This window comes from Lolium rigidum, chromosome 1 (assembly GCF_022539505.1).
Source record: "Lolium rigidum isolate FL_2022 chromosome 1, APGP_CSIRO_Lrig_0.1, whole genome shotgun sequence".
Lineage (NCBI taxonomy): Eukaryota > Viridiplantae > Streptophyta > Magnoliopsida > Poales > Poaceae > Lolium > Lolium rigidum.
The window spans coordinates 22,560,140-22,582,307 of record NC_061508.1 but is presented as its reverse complement, the minus strand read 5'-3'; the positions used below and the strand labels follow the sequence as shown (position 1 = coordinate 22,582,307).

General features: G+C 44.0%; 4 protein-coding genes across 4 annotated transcripts; 1 reads left to right on the top strand and 3 right to left on the bottom strand.

The window, feature by feature from the left end:
- Positions 1-464: 464 nt before the first annotated feature.
- On the bottom strand, positions 465-2,117 carry LOC124669309 (GDSL esterase/lipase APG-like). The gene is made up of 4 exons (XM_047205950.1): positions 1,831-2,117; positions 1,568-1,698; positions 1,180-1,413; positions 465-1,084 (listed from the first exon to the last, which is right to left on the bottom strand). Exons 1-4 carry the CDS (start codon positions 2,096-2,098, stop codon positions 629-631), a joined length of 1,089 nt encoding a protein of 362 aa, XP_047061906.1. The 5' UTR covers positions 2,099-2,117; the 3' UTR covers positions 465-628.
- An 8,099-nt stretch (positions 2,118-10,216) lies between these two features.
- On the top strand, positions 10,217-11,208 carry LOC124705269 (uncharacterized protein At3g49055). Its single transcript, XM_047237049.1, has 4 exons — positions 10,217-10,349; positions 10,471-10,582; positions 10,677-10,793; positions 11,125-11,208. The coding sequence occupies exons 2-4, from the start codon at positions 10,523-10,525 to the stop codon at positions 11,206-11,208; spliced, it is 261 nt and encodes an 86-aa protein (XP_047093005.1). The 5' UTR covers positions 10,217-10,349; positions 10,471-10,522.
- A 1,007-nt stretch (positions 11,209-12,215) lies between these two features.
- Positions 12,216-12,715, bottom strand: LOC124669300. The gene is made up of 2 exons (XM_047205940.1): positions 12,641-12,715; positions 12,216-12,564 (listed from the first exon to the last, which is right to left on the bottom strand). Exons 1-2 carry the CDS (start codon positions 12,697-12,699, stop codon positions 12,312-12,314), a joined length of 312 nt encoding a protein of 103 aa, XP_047061896.1. The 5' UTR covers positions 12,700-12,715; the 3' UTR covers positions 12,216-12,311.
- A 3,186-nt stretch (positions 12,716-15,901) lies between these two features.
- On the bottom strand, positions 15,902-17,460 carry LOC124669291 (GDSL esterase/lipase APG-like). The gene is made up of 5 exons (XM_047205931.1): positions 17,208-17,460; positions 16,959-17,089; positions 16,563-16,796; positions 16,214-16,469; positions 15,902-16,098 (listed from the first exon to the last, which is right to left on the bottom strand). The coding sequence occupies exons 1-5, from the start codon at positions 17,458-17,460 to the stop codon at positions 15,902-15,904; spliced, it is 1,071 nt and encodes a 356-aa protein (XP_047061887.1).
- Between the last annotated feature and the right edge of the window lie 4,708 nt (positions 17,461-22,168).

Here is a 22,168-nt window from a genome sequence, read left to right as displayed (position 1 = left end):
GTGGCCACCGCCTCCAAGAAGAGGGGGTCCTCCCCCTCCTCCGCCTCCTCTTCCTCGTCGCCGACTGGCGGCGTTCCTCCGCTGGAGCTCCCCACGCCCGCCTCCACCGTGGCCGGCTCGCGGGAATGCTTCGATCCGGCGACGGGCGAGAGGCTGCTCCTATGGGGTGCGCTCATGGCTGGCGGCGGTGGAAATGCGGCGGCGTGCGCGTGGGAATTGCTCGCGGGAGTGGTGACGGCGCACATCGGGGCTAGGGTTGCGAGTGAGGGGTTGGACCCCCACTCACACCTTCACCCTCTATTTGTAGGGGGCGGCGGGGTGGGTTTGACGGGCCCCGTATTCTGCCGATATGGGCCGGCCCGAATACGGGGCCTGCTAGATGGCCCATTTCGCACTCACCCCCTATCCCGCCAGAATAATACGGGTACCGGTGTTTTGAGGGGTCTGTTAGACATGCTCTAAGCTTTTCATGACATAATATGATAATATATTAACTAGGCAACAAGATGCTCACATTAATTTGTAGTACGTAGATACAAATTGAAATCATCATTGCTACGGAAACATATGTATGTCGGTAGGCTCGTCGATCTGCAGCAGCTGCACGGTCTTTTTTTAGCTACGCTTACTACGTGAGTAAGTCGATGCCCGCGGAGACCATGGACTCGGCGATGACCAGGTTGGCTGCCTCCGACGGGTGCACGCCGTCGAAGTACACGTAGCTGCTGGCGTTCCGGCACATCCCGACCGCCGTGGCCGGGTCGCAGAGGTAGACTCTCGTCCCCGCCTTCCCCGTCCTGCAGCACGTCTTCCTCGCCTCGGAGAAGCCCTGCGCCGCCGGTTTCTCGGAGAGTTCCCGGAGCGGCGTGTAGATGTCGAAGACGGCGACCTTGAGGCCGTCGTGCCGCTTCACCAGCGCCTCGACGGTGGCGTTAAGCTTCCGGTTGAAGGTCTCCGCGTCTCCGTTGAGCCGCCGCACGCATCCGCTGCGGCCCTTGCCGTAAAGCCTGATAGCCGCCGGCAGGCACCCCAGCGGCGGCATGGACGTCACGCCGATCCGCCGTGCTCCCAGCTTGTACAGCTCCTGCGATCCACAACCACAAGGTCACGTTCAGCGAGAGATGCATACGATGCGTATGTGAGGCCGGCGAGGCGATGCCGGCAAGTCGGTGTACTTACGTCGGTGAAGCCGGAGAAGATGCGGACGAGGTGGTCACAGTAGCGGTTGACGTCGTAGCGCGCGGACAGGGAGGCGTTGTGGTAGTAGTTCTGGAGGAAGTCGCCGGTGCCGGTGCTGACGACGTACAGCGCGTCGGCGAGGATCGAGCGCGCCCCGCGCCGCCCGGCCACGGCCGCAAGCTTGGCCTGGTACTCCTTGTAGTACTTGAGCTGCTGCGACAACGTGATCGCATCCTACAAAATATACGAATGAAGGTTGGATAATATCATGATAACCTTCTTTTCTTTCTCACAGTACTCACGCTGCCACTCTCATCTCATGTACAGTACTGCAACTCCTAATCAGAGCTGGTTTCTCTGCTCGAGGATATGGTTGCTATATACTTACATACATGGCGGCGGTGTCGTCGTCGTAGCTGGACGCGGCGGACCCGAAGTTTGCGCCGGCGAGAAGGTTCTTCCCGGACGCCTGCGGGCTGAGGTACGGGGGCGCGTAGCCCTCAAAGCCAAGCGATTCAGCTGCAGAAAGCACACATGCACACAAACCGTAACACCAGGTAAACTGCAAGTTCACAGAACCTATAGATAGCTAAGAGTGACAACCGTTGCAGGATATGCCAAGTGTGAGAGAGTGTGTATGCAACAACGTACAGGTGACGTCGGTGACGATCTTGCCGTCGGAGAACCTGCCGGTGGCCTTGTGGCGCCTGAAGTTCTTCCCGTACGGCGCGTAGTTGGCCTTGAAGACAGCGCCGGGCAGATAGTTGTTGTTGCCGACGTCGATGGTGGAGTCACCGAACGAGATCACCGCCGGCACCACCTGCGCCTGGACGCTGCCGCCCCAGGAGATGAGGAGCAGGGACAGTGCCAGCAGCACAAACCTCCGTTGCATCGCTGATGAACCCCTGGATGAAGACATGTTCAGTACTAATGCTTTTACCCGGGCCTGCTTTTGCCTGCACCAATGGTACGTATATATAGATAGAGAGAGCCATAACGGGCAAAGTTGGCATTCTCCATAATTGGTATGTGTTTATTTGAAAAAGGCACCTATAATACTCCGTATGTATATTTGTTTTTTAAATGACCCCTCCATTTTCACCTGGAATGATACCATGGATCTAGATTCGATGATCCTACAGACGCCATGCCCCTTCCGTCCCTTTTTCGATAAAGGGAATATATTAATATCAAGGATACCAATTACATCCAGCCTCTGCAATAACGCAATACCCTAAAACATTACAGATACACACAGTTAAAAAAGAGAAAGAGAAAACTAAGAAATTAAAGAGCCGCTAAAGCATCACAGCCCTAGCAACAGTAATATAACCACCACCAAGACAACACCTGAAAAGACTCTTCCATCCCTATCCACCGGCCAGCTACGCCTAATTTTTGAACATAAGGCCATAGCAACCTTTAAAGTAATAAAGCCACGAAAACCGGCAATATACAGTATACGTTTACAACCTGTTGTCTTATAAATTTATCAAATAACACAGAATAAATCAGACGAAGGCCCGGCCAATAGGAGAACGAAACAAGAAGCGGAACTAAGCCACCGTGCTTCAGCAAGTCATCCTCAAGCCCTAGTCTGTGTGTGTAGTCTCATCACCGCGCCCAGTGCAGCAGGCCCTTGTCCGTCGGTGTGATTAGAACCCTCTTAACACTGCATATGAATCGACATTTAAAAGAAGACATCAGCTGGATTATTAATCATCTTCCCTTAGATAGTAAGTTCATTCGACAAAGTCCAGCACAATGCCGCGGAAGGTGAACCAAACTATCCTAAGAATGGAGCCCGAGAGCCCATGGGCAAGTGCGATGAAACCACAAACCATGTTTGGGTTCCAATCTCAATGAAGGAATTCGCTCAGGCGAAACGAGCAAGAGGGCACACAAAGAAGATATGAGTGCAATCCTCGAGCTCACGCAAAGCAAGCATGCACCCGTAAAAGGGCCATGTCGCTTCGCCACCTAGTCGCTACATGGAAGTTTGCCCCTAATCAACCGCCACAAGAAAATATTAATTTTCAGTGGCATTGTAGTATGCCGCACCTCCCTGAAGTGTGTCACTGTCGCTCCCTGCGACAAACTGAGTTAGATAGATCTCGTGGAGTATTCACCCGAGGTCTCCAAGGCCCAATACATTCCATCCTCATTGGGGTCCTCCAGGAGAGCCTGAATCTCCCTACATAGGTTGTCCCACTTGACCGTGTCGTCAAGGCCAAATTGTCTCCGGAAATGGATGTACCATCCCCCTTGCTCCTCATCTAGAACATGGGTCCCATGAACCAAAATAAATGGGTTATCACAATAGCTAAACATTAGTGGGAGGAGGGCCCTAAGTGGTGCATTGCCCGACCACCAGTCTAGCCAGAAAAAGGTTCACCTCCCACTGCGAAACGGATGTTTGACTCCAAGCTTGAAATGTCACTTGAGCTTTTGAATGTCGTTCCAAAATTGAGAGCCACAAACCGGAACCTCCCTAGAGTAAAAGTTCGAGGTGCCCAGATACTTGGCGCGGATCAGATCAGCCCATAGTCCCTCCGCTTTTTGATATAGCTTCCAGATCCATGTTAACATCAGGGTAATGTTTATGTATCTGGTGTTGAGGATCCCTAGATCCCCAAACTCTTTTGTTCTACACACCTTTACCCAGTCCATCATATGGTATTTGCTTTTATTGCCCACACATTCCCAGAAAAAATAGGACCGAGGCGTGTCCATGCCCTTATGGGTAGCCTCGTGAAGCAAGTAAACACCCATCGCAAACATCGGAAAACTAGAAAAATAGGAGTTGGTGAGTTCCAGCGCCCCCCTGAAGCTGGGAACAAGTCCGGCCATGGGTCAACCCTATGGCCCACTTTTTCTGGGAGGAGGTCCCAATCAGAAACCATGAGCGGTCTGTCACTGACCGGAAGACCGAGGTACTTCAAGGGGAACTTGCCAACTTACAGTTGAGCTTATTCACTAAGTTTCGCTTCCTCTCCTGGGTGACCCCTGTCACAATCACTTCACTTTTGTCAAAGGTTATCTTCAAACCCGGCATACTTGAAGCAAAGGAAGAGAAATTTGAGGTTTGTGATCCCTAGATCGGTAGGCTCCAACAGGATCATCGTGTCAAGAATCTTGAAAAGAGACTTGCTCGCATGTTTCCTACATTTCAGTTCATATTCGCTGACGTTGAGTGCCTCCCGCTCTCTACTAGAAAACCTAGCTAAATCACCACTCACATTAGTTGTTATCTTTAAACCCGTGCTCTTCTTTTCATCAGTCTGAGGGTTGCCCTGTTGGACTACACATATAATTTTATTAAGCATATCTATTAACTAATGCGTCACATTACATCAGATGTGAAAACCTATACACACGAACAATAAAGACTCCTGATTGTCTTAAATAATAAAGATCTCTAGTAAACCAAAAGTTATATCATGTGCTTCTACCTATTTGCTTCTAGCACCATGTTATGCAATTGTGATTGATCTTCCCAGTGTCTATACTCTATAGCGGAGAAGTTGCAGAAGACATAATCTGCACAAGCTACACTTGCATCATGTAGATCTTAAAAAACCGTATGGGCTGCTTTCCTTAGTGGGGTAAAATCGCTGAACACGTAGTGGGATGCCAACAATGATTCCGGAGTTAGTTCTCAGGCAGGGGCGAAGCTCCCAATAGGGCAAGATAGGGCAGCCGCCCTACCTTGATTTTTGGTGAATACATTTAGATGCGCGTGTTTTTTCTGAAAATTTTGAGTGGTCATACATCAAAAACAGACTCCATATGAGAAAGTTATGCTTCTGCGCAAAATCGACTGCAAATCAAAAACATAGACTATTATCTCCAAACATAGACTCATATTCTATGTTCAATATGAATAACATTTCTTGATAACATAGATTTATTATTGATTGGACCTTAGTATATACAAGATAAGTTTATTCATTATTTATACTCGCGAAATTGGAGACTTTCGAGATTTCTAGATATCTAAAAGGCATGACATATTTTCTTCGACTGCATTATCACTCCATTAAGATGACATTGGTTTACACTTGGCGGCATTAACAATTGAAAGGAATTTTCCGCAACAAAGATAATCAAGACCGAGTTATGCATCAAATGAGAGATAATCAAACGTCTTAAGTGTTTGAATTACATTAGATTTTTTAAAATGAGGTAAACCTTAGCCATTGAGTAGACATTATTGGTATGTTTTTTAGGTTCTATTTATAATAAAATATGTTTTTATTTTTATTGTATTTAGTGATTGTGTTTGAACCATATACATCATTATTGTTTTAGGACTATTTTGGCATTTGCATTCTTAAAAGTTCGTCCTACCTCAGATTTTTTTTGTCCTTCGTCAGGTGAAGCTAGAGGAAAAAGAAATTAATGGGTCAGCTCTACTATAATGAGACAGGGTGTTTCTGCACCCGGGTGCATATGCACCCTTTATTTGAAATGCATATTAAACATATTTCCAAATGTTAAAAAAATAAAAACAAAAATGCCTCGTGTATACCTTGACATGTTACATGTTCACAAAGTTGTTTCAGCAAAAACCGATATGTTTTGTGCCCTGTACTAAAAAGACAAATTTTTGGTGTTAAAATAGTCTATTTCTCGAGGCATTATTTGTCTTTTTTACACATGGTACAAAAATTGTTGGTTTTACGTGAAACTTTATGTGTACACATAGAACATGTCCCTCTACATGCTAAATTTTTTTCCTAAATTTTTTTACTTTTTTAAATATGTTTTATACATACCAGGTGCATATGCACCCATGATCAGTTTTGGTTTTCCGGTATTTCGTTAGCTAATTAAGCCCGCCTCAAATTAAACTACTCTTTCAAAAACATAGTAAGTGTCAGGGTTTTAGTTTAATTTCGTTCAAATTTATACTAAAGCATCGACATTTTATATGGACAGAAGCGAGTAGCTTTAGTGAGCTAAGTTGTAATGTGTTGTTATCCAAGAGGAAGAAGATGCGATTCAGCCCGACTATATGACACTGAGTCTTGGTGCAATCTAGAGACATACATTAGTTGATGATTTCTTTTGCTATATATATGTCTTATTTTGCTTAATTATATGTAACAGAGACCGGCTGTGTTTGTTGGTCATATCCTTCCGTTATAGAAAAACCGTCTGATGATCGAGTGATGTGTACTCGTCCCGTGGAAACCTTTGACTGTTCTTGTTGTCAGGTGGTGTGCCCCAAACCTTTGACTATTCTATTCATATTGTCAGGCAGATACATATATCCAAAATATTTTATTTTGTGTTTCCTCTCCAGAGTCGATCGAGGGTGTCAGATATCCGTACCTCAGCTTTGCTTGCGGTTGGCTAGCCAGTAGCTAGTTGCAATTTAAGAGCGTTGTCCAGCGCCGTCGCATGCCGTCGAGCTGTGCCGACGTGACGCACGTTCATAACCTAGCTCCATCTATCCAGTTAATACACGTACGATCTCACCCAACCGCCAAATGGTGACACGCATCCAAAGTTGCAGGTCGAATGAGACTTTCCATTAATCCCGCCTCCCGTCCCGTCAACGAAATCTAATCCTGTTTAGTCTCGACGGGCATGATCAGGCGGGAGCAGGACAACTCAGATCCGTGCCACTTGCATCGTTACACTATCCCAAATTTCCAATTGCATGTACATTTGCAAGAGTCTCACTCTTACCAAATTCATATAATTCACTGTGTATAGTGGCGTATGTGGAAATGCACCTGAATCTGCAATTTTTTATGAGAAAAATGCGGTGATCTATACCAACAATATATAGTGGTGTGCAATTTTTTATGAGTACATATTTTAAATTTTCAAGTAAAAAGATCACTAAAGCATGCGCCAATGAATTACGTGGCGTCCTAGACTTTATGCTCTATAGGAAATATTTTCTCTCTCTTCTTCATGCACCCAAATTTCCTAGAACCTTGTTTTGCGTAGATGCAAAGATTAGGAGCAATCAAGCGCACTATGCGGTGATCTGCGCTATTCCACGTGAACGGCTCCAGATTCGTCAGGCTCCTCCTCATCTTTCGCCTCCAGGCGGAGCCAGCGATGCCGAGAGGGGTCGCGAAGGCATCGACGAGCCAAGAAGGAGACTCTCTGATAGATGCAATGGAGGTGAGCACTAACCTTAGGGTTAGGGGTTAGGTCGCAGGCGAGACAGGGTTGGGGGATGACACTCGAGAAGAAAGGATCGCAATGGGGAGGGGGCTTAGAGGGATGCTGGGGTGGCGACAAACCAGCGGAGGCAACGCTCTGGACAAGGCAGGTGGCGATTTCTAGTGGCAAATGGCGGGGGAATGGAGGTGGGGGTGTTGGTGCTGCACCATGCTCTGGGCATGAGATGTTCTCCTTCCCATACAGTGCAAAGTTCTGTCATTGTTTCAAGATGGCGGTGGACAGAAAAGTAAGGAACACACTGCAACATCTTTGATATTGTTTGAGATTTTTGGAAGAAAAACTATATTGATCGAACCTTCAGATTTTTAGTCCATGGAGCAAACTTGAGTTGCTTTTTTTAATGAATGATGTATGACGTTGGGCTAGATTTTTGAATTCGTTTGCTCGGTGGAACGTCCGCTCCATAATGGAGTCCTTTTAGAGTAGTTGCAGAAGAGGAAAAAATAGGAAGTTGTGTATTTAAATGTTTTTGAAAATTTTGAAGTATGGTGGAGAACCTGGGTGTAGGCGCACCTAATTTTTAAAAAATCAAAAATTTCTATTTAAATGTTTCAGAAAAATTTGCAATAATTCACACATGTACATATCACCTTGATACTTACTCATGCAAATTTTCTACACTTTATGTTGTGAACATTTACAATTTGTTATTTTATGTAGGTTACTTTTATATTTTAGATTCAAACTTAACATGCACATATATCATGATTTTTCCCTTATTATTCTTTAATATTTTAGCATTTTTCGATTTTATTTTCCAAAGTCGCAACGCAGGCTACTTGCACAAGCATTGAATGCGATTATTGACCTCGATTTTGAATATTCTTTCAAGGCGCAACCACTGTCAGGTAGATAGAGAGATGTCCAGATCTCCTGTAAGAGTGGAGTAAATTACTTTCTTGGAGGATGTCACACACGCATGGAGCTCTGCTGTTGGCCTTAATTCAACCGTGCGAGCCGTGCCGAAGTGATGGAGGTCCATAAATGCACATACTACATACAGCTCCGCCTAGCTTCTTATGCTCGCTCCCGTTGTGACACTCAACCGTGAACTGCCAAAGGGTGACACGAAGGAATTCATTAGCAGTAGGCTACCTGTAACATCAGCAAATTCACTCGACAAATACCCGTCGCTCTCGTCCGCAATATTTGTACAAATATGACGTGAAAAAAGTGAAAGAATTATCAGAAATGTTTTCCAGAACAAATGTAATACTATTATCTTCATCCGACCAATTCACAGTAGTTACTTAGGAGAGCTATAAAAACTACACGTATTTTAAACATCACCCCACTTTGAAAATGGAGGCAGTACCAGTACTCGAGTGTCAAGTAGCCTTTGGCGTCGCTTCCAACTTAAAGCCGCTGAGGAAATACGAAAAGTCAAGTTGTTCGGTGACCATCAGGTCTAATGATTACAAGAAATGACAGGAACATCATAGTTAATTTATCGACGGAAATATATCTATCTGAAATTCTCTTTGTCAGTTTCTTTGTTAGATAACCATCAGGCATACTCATTGACGAGGGCAAGAGCATAATCAATTGATGGACCAAGATTTATCTTGCCAAAATTCTCCTTGGCAAACTTAAATAGAAAATTTTCAAACATAATCATTACGAAAATGAATGCAAGCTGAGTAGCATAAATAATTCCTCACGAAAAATATATCTTACCAACGTTTTGTTGTACAACAATTTTGTTGACGACACCCTTTCTGCACACCAGCTGCATGCATGCAATCCAATATCAGACTCAAAATTTGATAACACAATTTATGAGAATACAGAAGTGTAAATGGGAGTTACGAACCATGGAGCTTAAACTCCAACCACCAGTGAATGGAAGGAAATACGAAACTGGAAGCAACACAGAGCAACTTGGATGCTTACTCAGGACGCGATGGCACAACCCTGAATATGTGCCAAGAAAGAACACATGCAGTGGAGCAGCCAACTACCCTTCAAGGTTCTCCTTGACTGTCAGCTATGTATTGCTTTCCTTCCAGGAAAAATAACCCTTCTCTTCCCTTGCACCAGATACCGGTAGATACCAGCCATGGATCATCAAACCAAGGTTGCCGTGCAGAAGATTGTTGTCCCGCTCCAATCGGTGCATGAGATCTTAGAGGATATCCTGTACAGAGCTTCTGAGGAGAAAGTAGAGAGGATTTCTGAGAGACCAAATATTGATCTGAAGGATGGACTGAGATACCTGGAATTGGAGGCTCATAACATTCATGATCTGGCCAAGGAAGTCGAGATCAAGCTCTCAGAATGCAGGGAGAAGGAAAGGAAGGAGAAAAGCAGGATGGAGAGTATGATATCAAGCTTAACGAAGGAGAACCAGGATACACGCATCATGTTGGAAGTTGCTATAGCTGAGAAGGAGGCTGCGGAGAATAGCTTTCGTGCGTTGAAGGACGACGGTGATCAGAGAAGAAGTGCAATCCTGCAGATTGCTGAGAAGGGATTGCAGAAGGTTGGCTTTGGCTTCATCATGGAGGTGATAAGTGGAGACTCAGAAAGAGATGAGATTAGCAGCTGCACTGCCAGTGCAGCATCGGATGAAAGAGAAAATAAGCAGGAGATTGACAGTCTGGTAAATAGTTCTACATCACTCCTCAGTATGTGCAATAGTTCTGTTGGTTACATGATAATCTGAAGCACTTACTCTACAAAAAAAGTACAATATATAGCAGTCATTTTCCTAGATTATATATAGTTGTTATTTGTGAAGTAACTGTCAGGTAATCTCTATTTTGTGATCCTGCATGCGATGCAACTAGAAACCGTTGATCATGTTATGATTATGGTGTCTGACTGAAATCTTGCCCAGTGGAAAACTTGTCAGCTCATAAACACCTTCAAGTTGTTTCCTTTCAGGCTTCAATAGTTGGCACGACATTGAAGAACCTGCATCATGAGATCAATGATCTCAGACAGGCCTTAAACGAGTCTAGGTAAACTAAGAAGGCGTTGACGATATATGTCTTTGATGAATTTTTTTGATGGATGGCTTGAGGTGAGGGCCTTGTAATCTGTGGTAACTGACAAACTGATGATATCAAACTGCTCCAATAGGTCAGATTGCGATCATTTACATCTCCAAGCTGCTGAACAGGCTCAGAAGATAATGAAACAGGAGTCACACATACAGGATCTGAGAGAACGAGAAATTTTCCTACTTCACAGTGTATAAACACACTATTGTTTGTTTATGCAAGTTCTTTTTTTTTTGCTAGACCTGTATTTGACTAAGATCTGAAGTCTGTTTTTCAAAACTTAAGGTGGAAGAGCTCACTGCAGGGCTAAAAGAAGTAGAACAGGAGGCTACAAGATGGAGAGAGGCATGTGCTTTGGAGGTAGAAGCTGGAAAAGTTGCCATCAAAGCACTAAACCAGGAGGTATTCCAGGAGAAATAAGTTTGACCTAAGCTTCACTAAAATGGTCCTCTTGAGGTCATGGGATGTGTTTCTTAGGCTGATAAGTGACAATTGAGCATAATGTCATTTGAGAATTGATATGATGTAACTTCAAAGTAATCAAACATGAAATTTTAAGGGATAAGCACGCCCAACTTTCATTAATTCGAGAAGTCGTAAGTTTGAAATCCTTGAGTTTGCAGTAATAGCAAGAGAAAACATCTTTGACAATAGCTTTAATAGTGCACAGAAACACTCTCATTTAGTCATTCATCTGAGGAGCTGTACATGTTCTAATGAGGTACCTTTTCAGGTGACCTTGCTCAGAGAAGAGCTGCGAAGGGTAAAAGCAGACTTACATGCTGCAAATAGCAAGATACAGCTAAAGAGAAGTTAGCAGCAAGTGCAATGGCAGCACAAGCTGCTGCAGATGCATGCCTTAAGCTTGCTGACAGTAGATCTGCTGGGCTACAACAAAGAATAGAAGAGTTGACAAGGCAGATAGAGCAAGAAGATGCACATGTAAGAAAAGGGCGAGAGAGTGTTCGCAGAAGAATGCGATATGCCTGCTGGCCATGGCAGCGACTCCAAGTCATATCAGCGTCCTCTCGTGCTAGGACATGGTTTATTGATCAGAATGGCAGATTGTTACCAGGGACAGAAGCACTACTTCAAATAAGGATCTGACTAAGTTCTCACAATTTGCTTAGACTCATATATCCCTCCCTGTCCCCCTATTTCATCTATGTAGGCATGCGCCTAAGACTTTTCAAATAAGTTCATAAGGTCTTGTCACTGCTAACCGGATCTAGCTTGTCTGGATATTGCCATCAGGAGAATACGTTCAAATTTCAGCTCTTTTGACTGAATAATCCGGAAAACAAATACGAGTTAATAAAATAGTAAAGAATAAAAAGGATGTTGGGGCGAAAAATAAAATATTCAAGGGCAATACTTAGAAAATGTAATCGGAACTTCTGATACTTACAGGGTTTGGTCTTGCACGATGCAGCAGCATTAGCTCACTTGAAGCCTGACACTCATACATTGTATCAAAACACAGAAGGGTGCACATCTAGATTAAGAGGATCATCTGGCAATGTATTCTTCTTGGTTCTCTTGCATCATCTGCACCCCACAGGCGACCAAACTAATAACCTGTAAGAGGTGTCTACTCATTTATTTTCACATCGGTTCTCCTTTCAGGAAATATATGACATGACAGGAAGTGTAGTTAAAGAAAATAAAATTCTAAAGTCAGGAAGTTGGAATAGGTGGACCAGAATTTCTTCAAAGAATCAAATGAAAATCAGGCACTATTGAACTTCTGAAGCACAAGATTAGAACATGTCGAATAGAATTGTCAGTAAGCATATGCCCTTACATTCAAGAAATATACATTGAGGGCATGGTAATAGAATCAGCCTAAGGGGATTGTAAAACTTTGGCTGGAACATCAAGCCATGTTTGAATATTCAGATGGTTGAGGCACACAAATTGTCACTTGGCCTTCTTCCCTAACGGCAATGAAGTAACAGAAGGCAATCCCCTCTTCTTGCTACAAGCACTGGTTCTACCTTGCGGCTCACCGCTATCATCATCGCTCTCCTCATCCGCCTCCTGAGTGTTTCTTTTCTCCTCCTCCGCAGACTTCCTCTTCTGCGCATTCACCTTTCCGAGCAGCCTCCTCTCAACCGGATCAGTGGGAGCTGCACGCTTCGCATTAGGTGCCACTCTAGCACCAAGACCAAGCCTGCAACAAATTGATCAGACTCTTAAACAAATTAACCAGGAAAAAAAATGCTGATAGCAAGAAGCATTGATGATACCCTGATGGCCGACCCTCAAAGTCCTTGTCGTTCAGTTCATCTGGCTCTGGCCCACTCATTTTGTCCACCCATGTCTGGGCCTGGGAATGGCATATGAAATGGGTGAGCATCGCACAATCTTATCAAACACTCAACAAAAGCATTGTTGGTCATCGGCCGTGACTGCTTCTAGGAGCAGATCATTCATTGCTTCGAAGACCTAATACTCAACTAAAATTGAAACAACAGCACTGGAGATCACGGAGGAGTGCATCGAATAAGCGAGGAATAAAAGAGGGGGAGCTCACAAGATTGAGGGCCTTCTTGAGCGTGACCACCTTCGGTAGCGGGGCCTTCTTCTCCGGCACCGGCGCCGGATTCTTCTTGTCCGACGGCTGCCCAGTTGCCATCGGCGGAAGAGCTAAGCTAGAGACGAAGCAGAACCGGGCGGCGGAGTCTTGTGCGGACGAGGAGGCGGCGGCGGCGTCGTCGTGTGGGGACGAGAAGACGGCGGCGGCGAGGTCTTTGAAGCGGCGATACAGTTTTTTTTTTAGAGGACCAGTTTCTCAAGGACAAGACGGGGAATACATACAGGGAGCTCGGAAGGAGGCCCACTAAGGCCCGGTCCGGTGAAGAGATATTAGTTCTCTGGTCCATTGAAGAAAAAAAAACTTTCCCGTGATGTACAAAAAATACTCCTTCAAAATTGTACATATGAAACAATTACTCCCTCCGTTCCAGTTCATAGGCATGCGCGTATTTTTAAGTCGTAAATTTGATCAAGATAATACAAGCCGTCGGCACCATCAGACCTCGGCACAACCAACAAAGTCGTCGGCACCATCAGGCCTCGACACAGTCAACAAAGTCGTCGGCACAGGGTTAGCCATCGGCAAAGCCACTAGGCCGTCGGCCAGAACATCGGCATAGGTGCAGGTGGTCCTGTAGGCCATGTAACAGTCGTTTGCCTTAACAGGTTCTGTGCCGGCAATGGTTTGCAATGTTTTTCTTAAACTTTTTTTTCTTTCATTTTTTCACATTTTTTTGAATTGTTTGATAGTTTAATCTTTAAGAATGCTTAATATCATGTTGAATTAATTATTAATAATTAATCTTTTCACTCGGTCACATATCCTTAAGCTCCTCCCATCACAACACACTTAACTTCTTTGCCATTCCGGATGAACTTGCTGCATAAAAGTTATATTTTGTTGACAATAGTACCATATCAATCCTATTAACCCTTGGACCATAACATCACTTCTTTATAATTTGAAATCAAACAAATTATTTGACTAAACAACAATAAGTAAGTAATAATAATCTTGAATTCAAATAATAATAAAATGAATTTACTTTTTTTAAAAAAATCACCGAATCCTAAAAGCTGAAAAAAAATCCTATTTCTATTTTGAATTTGAGGAATCTAAAAAATTGCTAAATGGCCGTAGGATGAATGCTAGTGCCACGAAGCCCTCGGTTAAGGATATGTCACCTATTGTCGGCCAAATTGAGCTTATGATGAATGCTAGTGCCAGATTTCTTGATTATGGGGGTCGCTTAACCTTACTTAATTTGGTCCTATCCTCTCTCCCGAACCACTTTTTATGCTCTCTTAAGGTTTACAAGACCATCATAAAAATATTCGACCTCTAAAGGAGACATTGTTTGTGGGCTAAGGAGGGGATAATGCGGTCACTCAACTCTCTTGCGGCCTGGTCCATGGTCTGCAGACCAAAGCGTTATGGTGGTGGTGGTATGGGTGTTCTTAACGTAGAACTACAAAATAAGGCGCTCCTGTTCAAGCAGCTACACAAGTTCTACAGCAAAGAAAACATACTTTGGGTCAACTTGGTGTGGTTGGTCATTATATGGAGAAGTTAATCCACATGCTCGGTCTAGTAGAGGGTCGTTTTGGTGGAGAGATATATTCAGTTTCGTGGGAGACTACAAAAGCATCACTCATAGTCCGCTTTGCTCTGGAAAGATTTTTGGCACAATGGCCAGCTACTATGTGATATTTCTCCTCGTCTATTTTCCTTTGCTCTTAATGAGGATGCTTTTGGCACATTGATTCTAGATCTTCATGTGTGTTATGCGCAGCGCCGGATTTGGAGGCACGTGACGACCTCTTTTTTAGTTATTCGTTTGCAGCTACATGCTGGGCAACGATTGATGTTCATTAGAACCTTACTCTACCAAATTCAAACCGTTTTATGTCTGCACGTGAAGTTTTTAGGGGACCATGTTTTATGGAAGTTGTTACTTGCGCTGCTTGGAATATCTGGAAAGAGCGCATCGATTTTATCTTCAAGGATCAGTAACCTTTCTCTAGAGTGTTGGAAAGTGAGATTCAAGAGCGATCTCCTGCTTCATCAATTTATTTAGAGTTAAAGCTACCCTAGTTCAACCCCTCCTTGACTGGGTGCTGGCTATTTTTCTCTTAATAGCTTTGTTGCTTCTTGTCCATTACCTCCCCCCTGAAGTTCCCCTCCTCCTTTTGTACGGCTTCATTTGTTACATGAATAAAATATAAAACCACACCATAGGGGCTTCCCCTACGTATACGATAATTGCGTCAAAAGAAAGAACAGCAGTGCAGATCGAAAGGTTTTTAAACCCTCGCTTGCTCGCTGCGTTAACGTTGATAAAGGCTTGTTCCCAGTCTCCCAGATGATCATCACGTGGGATGGGGAGCAGTGCTCCAAGATCGGCGGCTTCATTCTTTCTCCCAGTGAGGGCGTCGCAGCATTGCCTTCCCCGCAGATGGCTGAAGCTCTCGCAATTCGACACACGTTGATTGTCTCTTGGGATTACAGTGTCATGAAGGTGGTGGTGGTGTCAGACTGTATCTCTCTGATACAGCGTTTTTTGCCACCACGCCAAGATTGGTCTATTCTGAGCGCGGTTTTCAGAGATATCAATACCCTAACGGCAGACTTCAAGTCTGTTTTTTTAAATTCGCTACTAGTAATAGTCTGAATGTGGTAACACATAAGTTGGCTTGTTCTGCTAAAGCCTCTAGTTTGTAAGTTGTCGGTCAGTGTTAGCCCTGAATTTATCTGGGCTGAACTATGTAACTTGTAATGATGTCAGTTCATCAATAAAGTACCACATTCTAAAAAAAATCGGCATTGTTTTATTTCAAGACTCCTGACGTGTCGTTTGAAGGCAAGCAGTACAATGAACTACATGTAAAAAAGGAGTACTAATACTGTATATATTATATATGTAGGAGAAAACAGAGCACTCGTGACGTGGATGATAATTCCAATCATTTATTTATATGACTAGCCGGTTGATGTCCTTATTGAGGGAATCGACAATCACTTCATTCGCCGCTTCTGATGGGTGAACAGAGTCCCAAAACACGTACGTCGTCGCATTTGAGCATGTGCCAACTGACTTGGTATTGCATAGAAGAACCGTTGTTTCCACCGTTCCTGTCCCACAGCAAGCCCGCCTCGCCTCAGAGAACCCTAAATCCATGGGCAAACAAAATATTCAGTTCGAATGAGCACGTATCTTCAATGCTGAGCTATGCAGAAAGAGAAAAACAGATGAGATGCATGCATCGTGCCAAATGTGTCTCACCTTGTGCTTCAGGAGAGGTGGCAAGGTTGTATAGAGGTTTATAGATGTCGAGTACCACAATCTTGAGATCATGGTGCCGATTCGACAGTGACTCCACGGCAGCGCTTAACATCATGTTGTACCTCCCGAAGTCGTTATTGAGCCTTGGCACGCACTCGTTACTACCGTGGCCAAACACCGTGATCGCCAAGGGTAAGCAACCGAACGGTGGCAAGGAAAAAACACCGATACGCCGTGCTCCCATACCGTAGAGTTGCTACAATGAGTATCCGAAATTTGCACAATTTCATGATTTTTATCATTCCAGGTGTGCTAGTGCAGAAAGAAGGTGCATGGGTGCTGTTCTTACCGTCACGGTTTTATTGAAGATGCCGATAAGGCGGTCAGAGAACTGGGCGGCGGTCAGCGTCTTGAAGAGCAATGGGTTGATGTAGTAGCTGAGGCCGAAGTCGGTTGAACCAGCGCTAATGATGTAGACCGAGTTCGAGACGATTGACTGAGCCCGGCTGCTTCCAGCCACCGCTGCCAGCTTTGTTGTGTAATCTTTGAAGTACTCGAGTTGTTTGGACAAAGAGATGACATGCTGCGCAACAAGGTTTTGCCAAGTACTAATCATGTTAAAAAGGATAATTAACGAGGTATAGCTGAATCTTGCAACCAATTATAAGTAACGAGAAGGATCTTAGCATGTTACTCACTGTAACTTTTTCATTCTCTTCAGAGGCCACTGATCAGTGATACTTACATACATAAATGCCGTGGGATCGTAATAGCCACCCCCAGCTGATGCGAAGTTGGCTCCTATCAGAAGGTTCTGCCCTGACGCCTGTGGGCTGAGATATGCAGGAGGAGAGCCACTGAACCCAACCTTCTCACCTACAACCACACAGTTGCATTGTGAGGCATGCTCTGCATCTGATTAACCTATGATACCGCTGAGCAATCTGCCGTCGGAACCACACAGTTAAGTACGTCAAGCCAGACCAGGACGAACCTATGATATCACTGAGCAATCGGCCGTTGCTGAACCTTCCTGTGGCGACATGGTCCTTGAAGTCGCGGCCATACGGAGGGGAGTTTGCTTTGACAACACTGGTAATGTAGTCGTTGTTACCTACGTCGACTAGCGAGTCTCCGAAGACCATGAGCGCCGGCACCCGTGGCCAAGTTTCGCCCCCTTGTGCTGTCATCCCAGCCAAAGAAACAAGGAAGATGGCTAGCAGCAGTAGCAAGTGTCTGACCGCCATCGGAGGCCGTCGAGGTATCACTTGGAGTTGTCTGAAAGCACAAGATGGAGTGTCCGTGAGCTTTATAGAAAGCGTGCCTGCAGGTACCTGCCGGAAATGAGATACTCAAGGGCAAACACACATGAAACATATTGTGAACAAATTTCAAAGGAAAAAAGTGGAACATTTCATGTGTGGACACACACACCCCGCACGTGAAAACATGCAGACCATTAGTGGATTGGAATTTTGGGGCCAATTTTCTACCCTTCTGCATGTTTCTCAGATGTATTGACACAACTTAACACATTGATTGTAGACGTGTAGGTAAGCATGACAAGGACTTGACCCAAATTGCAGTTGCCAAGGTCACTCCTCGATACACACCAAGAACTACAGTAGCCCTTAGAGGTTATTTCCAGAGTGCATCGTTTTGGCTCCGAGCTCGGTCTTTTTAAATATCAAATGATATTTCAAAGTTTCAGAAAATCCACTACGTGTGTACATACGAAAAAAATTGTCTTTTTTTTTACAGATCACAAATTAAAGACATTTCAATGAAAAATTGGTTGTATAAACTAGACATGTATATGTACTAAACTCTTCTATGAATTATGTACGAAAATTAAGTGTTCAGTTTCAACATCAATTCAATAAAGGGCGTACACAGTGCTGAAAACTCCCACACATTGTGAGGTATGGGAAGGGTATTTAGGGTTCTGACAACAAAATTTGGTGAAATGTGAGGGGCCTAAAAGATTAGGTGTGTCCTGCAAAATGCAAATACACATAAAGAATAAGACAGAAGAGAGGTGGAAGGGCCAGTTTCAGGGGTGCAAAGTTTCTAGCACGAATCTCCAGGCTTTGGACCCTAAAGATAGCTCAAGCACCCACCTATACAAGTATGATATGAATTTCATTTTTCGAGACCTAAAAGTAATGTTTTCAAAGGTTTGCTAAACAAACTCACTAGAGCTCGAGAGCTAAAAGGTATTTTCGTTATTTCCAGCACTTTGTAAACAGAGAATATGACGATACAGGATCAGAAACGGCTCACAGAAATATGACAATCCGTTACAAATACTGGTATTAGCTACTCCCTCCGATCCATAATAAGTGTTTGAACTAAAACCCCAACACTTATTATGGATCAGAGGGAGTATTTGATATACAATCAAGAAAAATATGCATTTATGCAAATCCTGAGATCAACTAACAACAAGACCTCTGTCGATCCTATTTGTACCATCTGTGGACGTCTTGGAGAATTTACATAAAAGAATTACCTCTGTCGATCCTATTTGTACCATCTGTGGACGTGAGGGTGAGGATGCTCATCATGCGTTGGTGCGATGTACCGTTGCGAGGGCTTTAAGGGAGGAGATTCGTGGCCACTTGGATATGCCCCCCGAGGAGGCTTTTGCAAGGGCTGGTACGGAGTGGTTCTTCCAGCTCCTCGGCAATGCAAAAAAGGACGCGCAACCAAAGATCATTTACCTACTGTGGAGGACTTGGCACCATCGCAATAACATTATTCACGGAGATGGGAAAGCCTCAGTGTCGGCGTCGGTGCAATTCTTAATTAATTATCACATCTCTTTTGCAGCAGTAACTTCTGGAAGTAGAGAGTCTGGGCTCGATGCACCCGCTTGGGCTCCACCGGCGGAAGGGGTGATTAAAGTAAATGTCGATGCAGGCTGGGACGCGGCGACAAAGCATGGTGGGATCGGAGTTCTTGCTCGTGATCAGCGGGGTCAGGTTCTTGTCGCTGAGTGGAAGTTTATTTCTGTGTGTGGCAGTGCTGAGGAGGCAGAGATTATGGCATGTCTGGAGGGTCTTCGTCTTTTGATTGAGCTCCGTCAGTGGCCTGCGATCCTGGAATCTGACTGCCTTAGAGCCATACAAGCTTTGTCATCTACGGAGCCCGAAAGATCAGCAAGTTGGCCTCTCATTCTAGAAGGGCGGGAGCTTCTAAATATTTATAGTGACATTGTATTGGCTAAAGCTGATCGTTTGTGTAATAGTCCGGCGCATGTACTAGCCCAGGTAGGAAAATCGGGTCTGAGCGGTTCCTCTTGCAACTCAACCCCGGATTGTATAAGGGAGTTGATTGCAATTGATTGTAAGAACACTCTGTAATTCTCGTAGCAGCAGGTTTTTTACGCACTCTTTTCCTTACCAGGGTACCTGAGGGGACTGGAAGGTTTTTAATGAGGCGGCCTGCTGCTAAATATATAAGTGATCTTACCTCAAAAAAAAACTAACAACAAGACCTGGAACGGGTGTACTGTCCAACAGAGATGATCATGATAAAACCGTCATCCGTAAGCTAAGGAATTCGAGTGATAACACAGATTTCTACTCCTCTAGAGATGTCGCTTGAGAGTGAGACTTGATTCAATTAGGCACCCCGTCATCCAACGGCGGCTCCAGGAAAATGGTGGTGGGTATTCCCAGCAGCCAAAAAAAAAGTTCTTGAAGCAAAGAAAAACCAAACGTCTATAATTTTTACAAAGCTTAGAAAAGCACAAACAAAAGCCTATATAGGCTATATTTTCAGTAGGACAATAATTTCAGTAGGACAATAACAATTATTCCAGTACAATACATAATACTACAGTGCATAAATCCATACAAATCGAAGTACAACAATAAATTTCAATGGAAAAAAGGCAGTACCTCTTACATTATAACTTTGCGGGCACCCTTTTGGAAGAGATTGATGACATCCTCACTCTTCACTTGATTGAATAATTCTTTCTCAACAAATATAACCATGCAATTGTTCAAGTAATCATCACTCATCTTATTTCTTAGCTTATTCTTCACTAATTGTAGTGCTAGTTTAGTAATCTACTGCTTTCCTAAATACCTAAAATACTAATTTGGTGTAGGTAACTTCGAATTTAATAGACAACTATGAACATCTAAATCCTAAATCGGAATGGGAAATCGAAATGGGGAAGAGCAGAAGAGGCAAGAGAGAATCGGATTGGTACCTGCGAGGCTGCGAGTCGCCGAGTCCTCCTGGCCGCCGGTGAGTCGGTCGCCGGTCGACCGTCGCCGGCGCGGTGGTGCCCTGCCCAGCCGCCAATCGCCGGCCTAGGGTTGGCTCTGTCTCTGTGCTCTGTCCGTCGCGAAATTTGGAACGATACGAAGCGCTGGAACGATACGGAGGCAGCGAGCGAGGAGACATACAGCGAACGATACAAAGGCAGCGCTGTTCCATGGGCTTGGCCACTTGGGCCTAATACAAAAAAAATTTGGGCCAAAATATATTGGTATGCCTGGGCATACAGGGGCATACCCCTGGCGCCGCCCATGCCGTCATCCAAAAATAAAGTGTACAGACCTGGTGAGTATTATATGTAGGATACTGAACTACATGCTCTTTAGCAATGAAAATGAAGGTTAAAGAAATACATTTTGGTGCTTCACCATCATGAGACATTCAACTTCTCGGTGTAACTCATTATCGTACATATACGTGTTGGACATCCTCTATACGGCAGCAGTCATATTCTTAAGCTTTCCCTGCACTGAGAAAATGATTTGTCAGCAAATACTTCAGTTTCCACAAGAATTTTGATCTAGACCAGGGCAGCTCAGAGTTAGTGTACCTTATAAACCACCACGAACCAATTTGCTGCTCACCAGAGAACCCATTTGTAATTTCATCACATAGCATGCACTCCAGGTCTCTTGGTGTTATAGTATATCCAGATCCATTTGCGATTAGAAGCCATGGTAACCTAAAAAAGAGCAAGCACATCATTTGTGAGGCTGCTAGGCCCAGATGCACCAATTACTCAAGTTTCTCTAGCTAATTGTGAAAGTCATAAATACACAACCATGATACACTCTTCTGTTTTTGCAAAAAGTATTTGCCTAGCAAATACCCTTGTTTCGGATCCTGCCTAGACTTTTGGGTACTACAAGCTGACTTTTGGGTACTACAAGCTGATTCAGTCCATTCAGACGAGCAGGGAATTTGAACTTAAATGCAATATAACCAAGATGCACAAAATGGGATCCAAACATGAATCAAAGAGGTAAATATTGCAAAGCAACAGTAGTCAGTAATAATACTGAAACAGAGCAAGTACTACTAGATATCTCGAGCATAATAGCTTAAGTTCTCTCGTATGTACAGTAGTGCTGCAATCTCCATACAAGTTGCCAGATCTTAGGCCTCTTCAGTATGGTTGCAGTTTCGATGAGTAGAGAACACACACAAATCATAACAGGGTCGAACAAGGTGATTGAAGGACCACAGGGTAGGTAGGCAACTATACCAAGGTCCAGAAAGATTATATCTAGAGAAGATTACATCAAGGAAGTTTCAGTAATTACCTGGCGAAGCACTTCTACATAGTGGACACAAGCTTGAGATGATTTCGACAGTAGGACGACAGATAATATCTCAAGCTATTAAAGAGAGAACATCAAATAGGAGACTTGAGAATTCTGAACAAGCTGCTTCATAGAGGTGAGATCTTAAACCAGCTCCTGTCGAAGGAAGGAGAGAGGATGTGAGACTTCAATTAAAGAAGCAACTACGAAGTTAACAATTTACTAAGGAATGATCATCTGTAATACCAGTAAGTAAGCAATAATTGCCGAAGGTAGAATATATAATTCGATATAACTTATCTATTTAAGACAAAACTAATAGCTGATGCCATCTCATGATCTTATCAACAAAAATCCCCAATAGTTGTTTACTTAT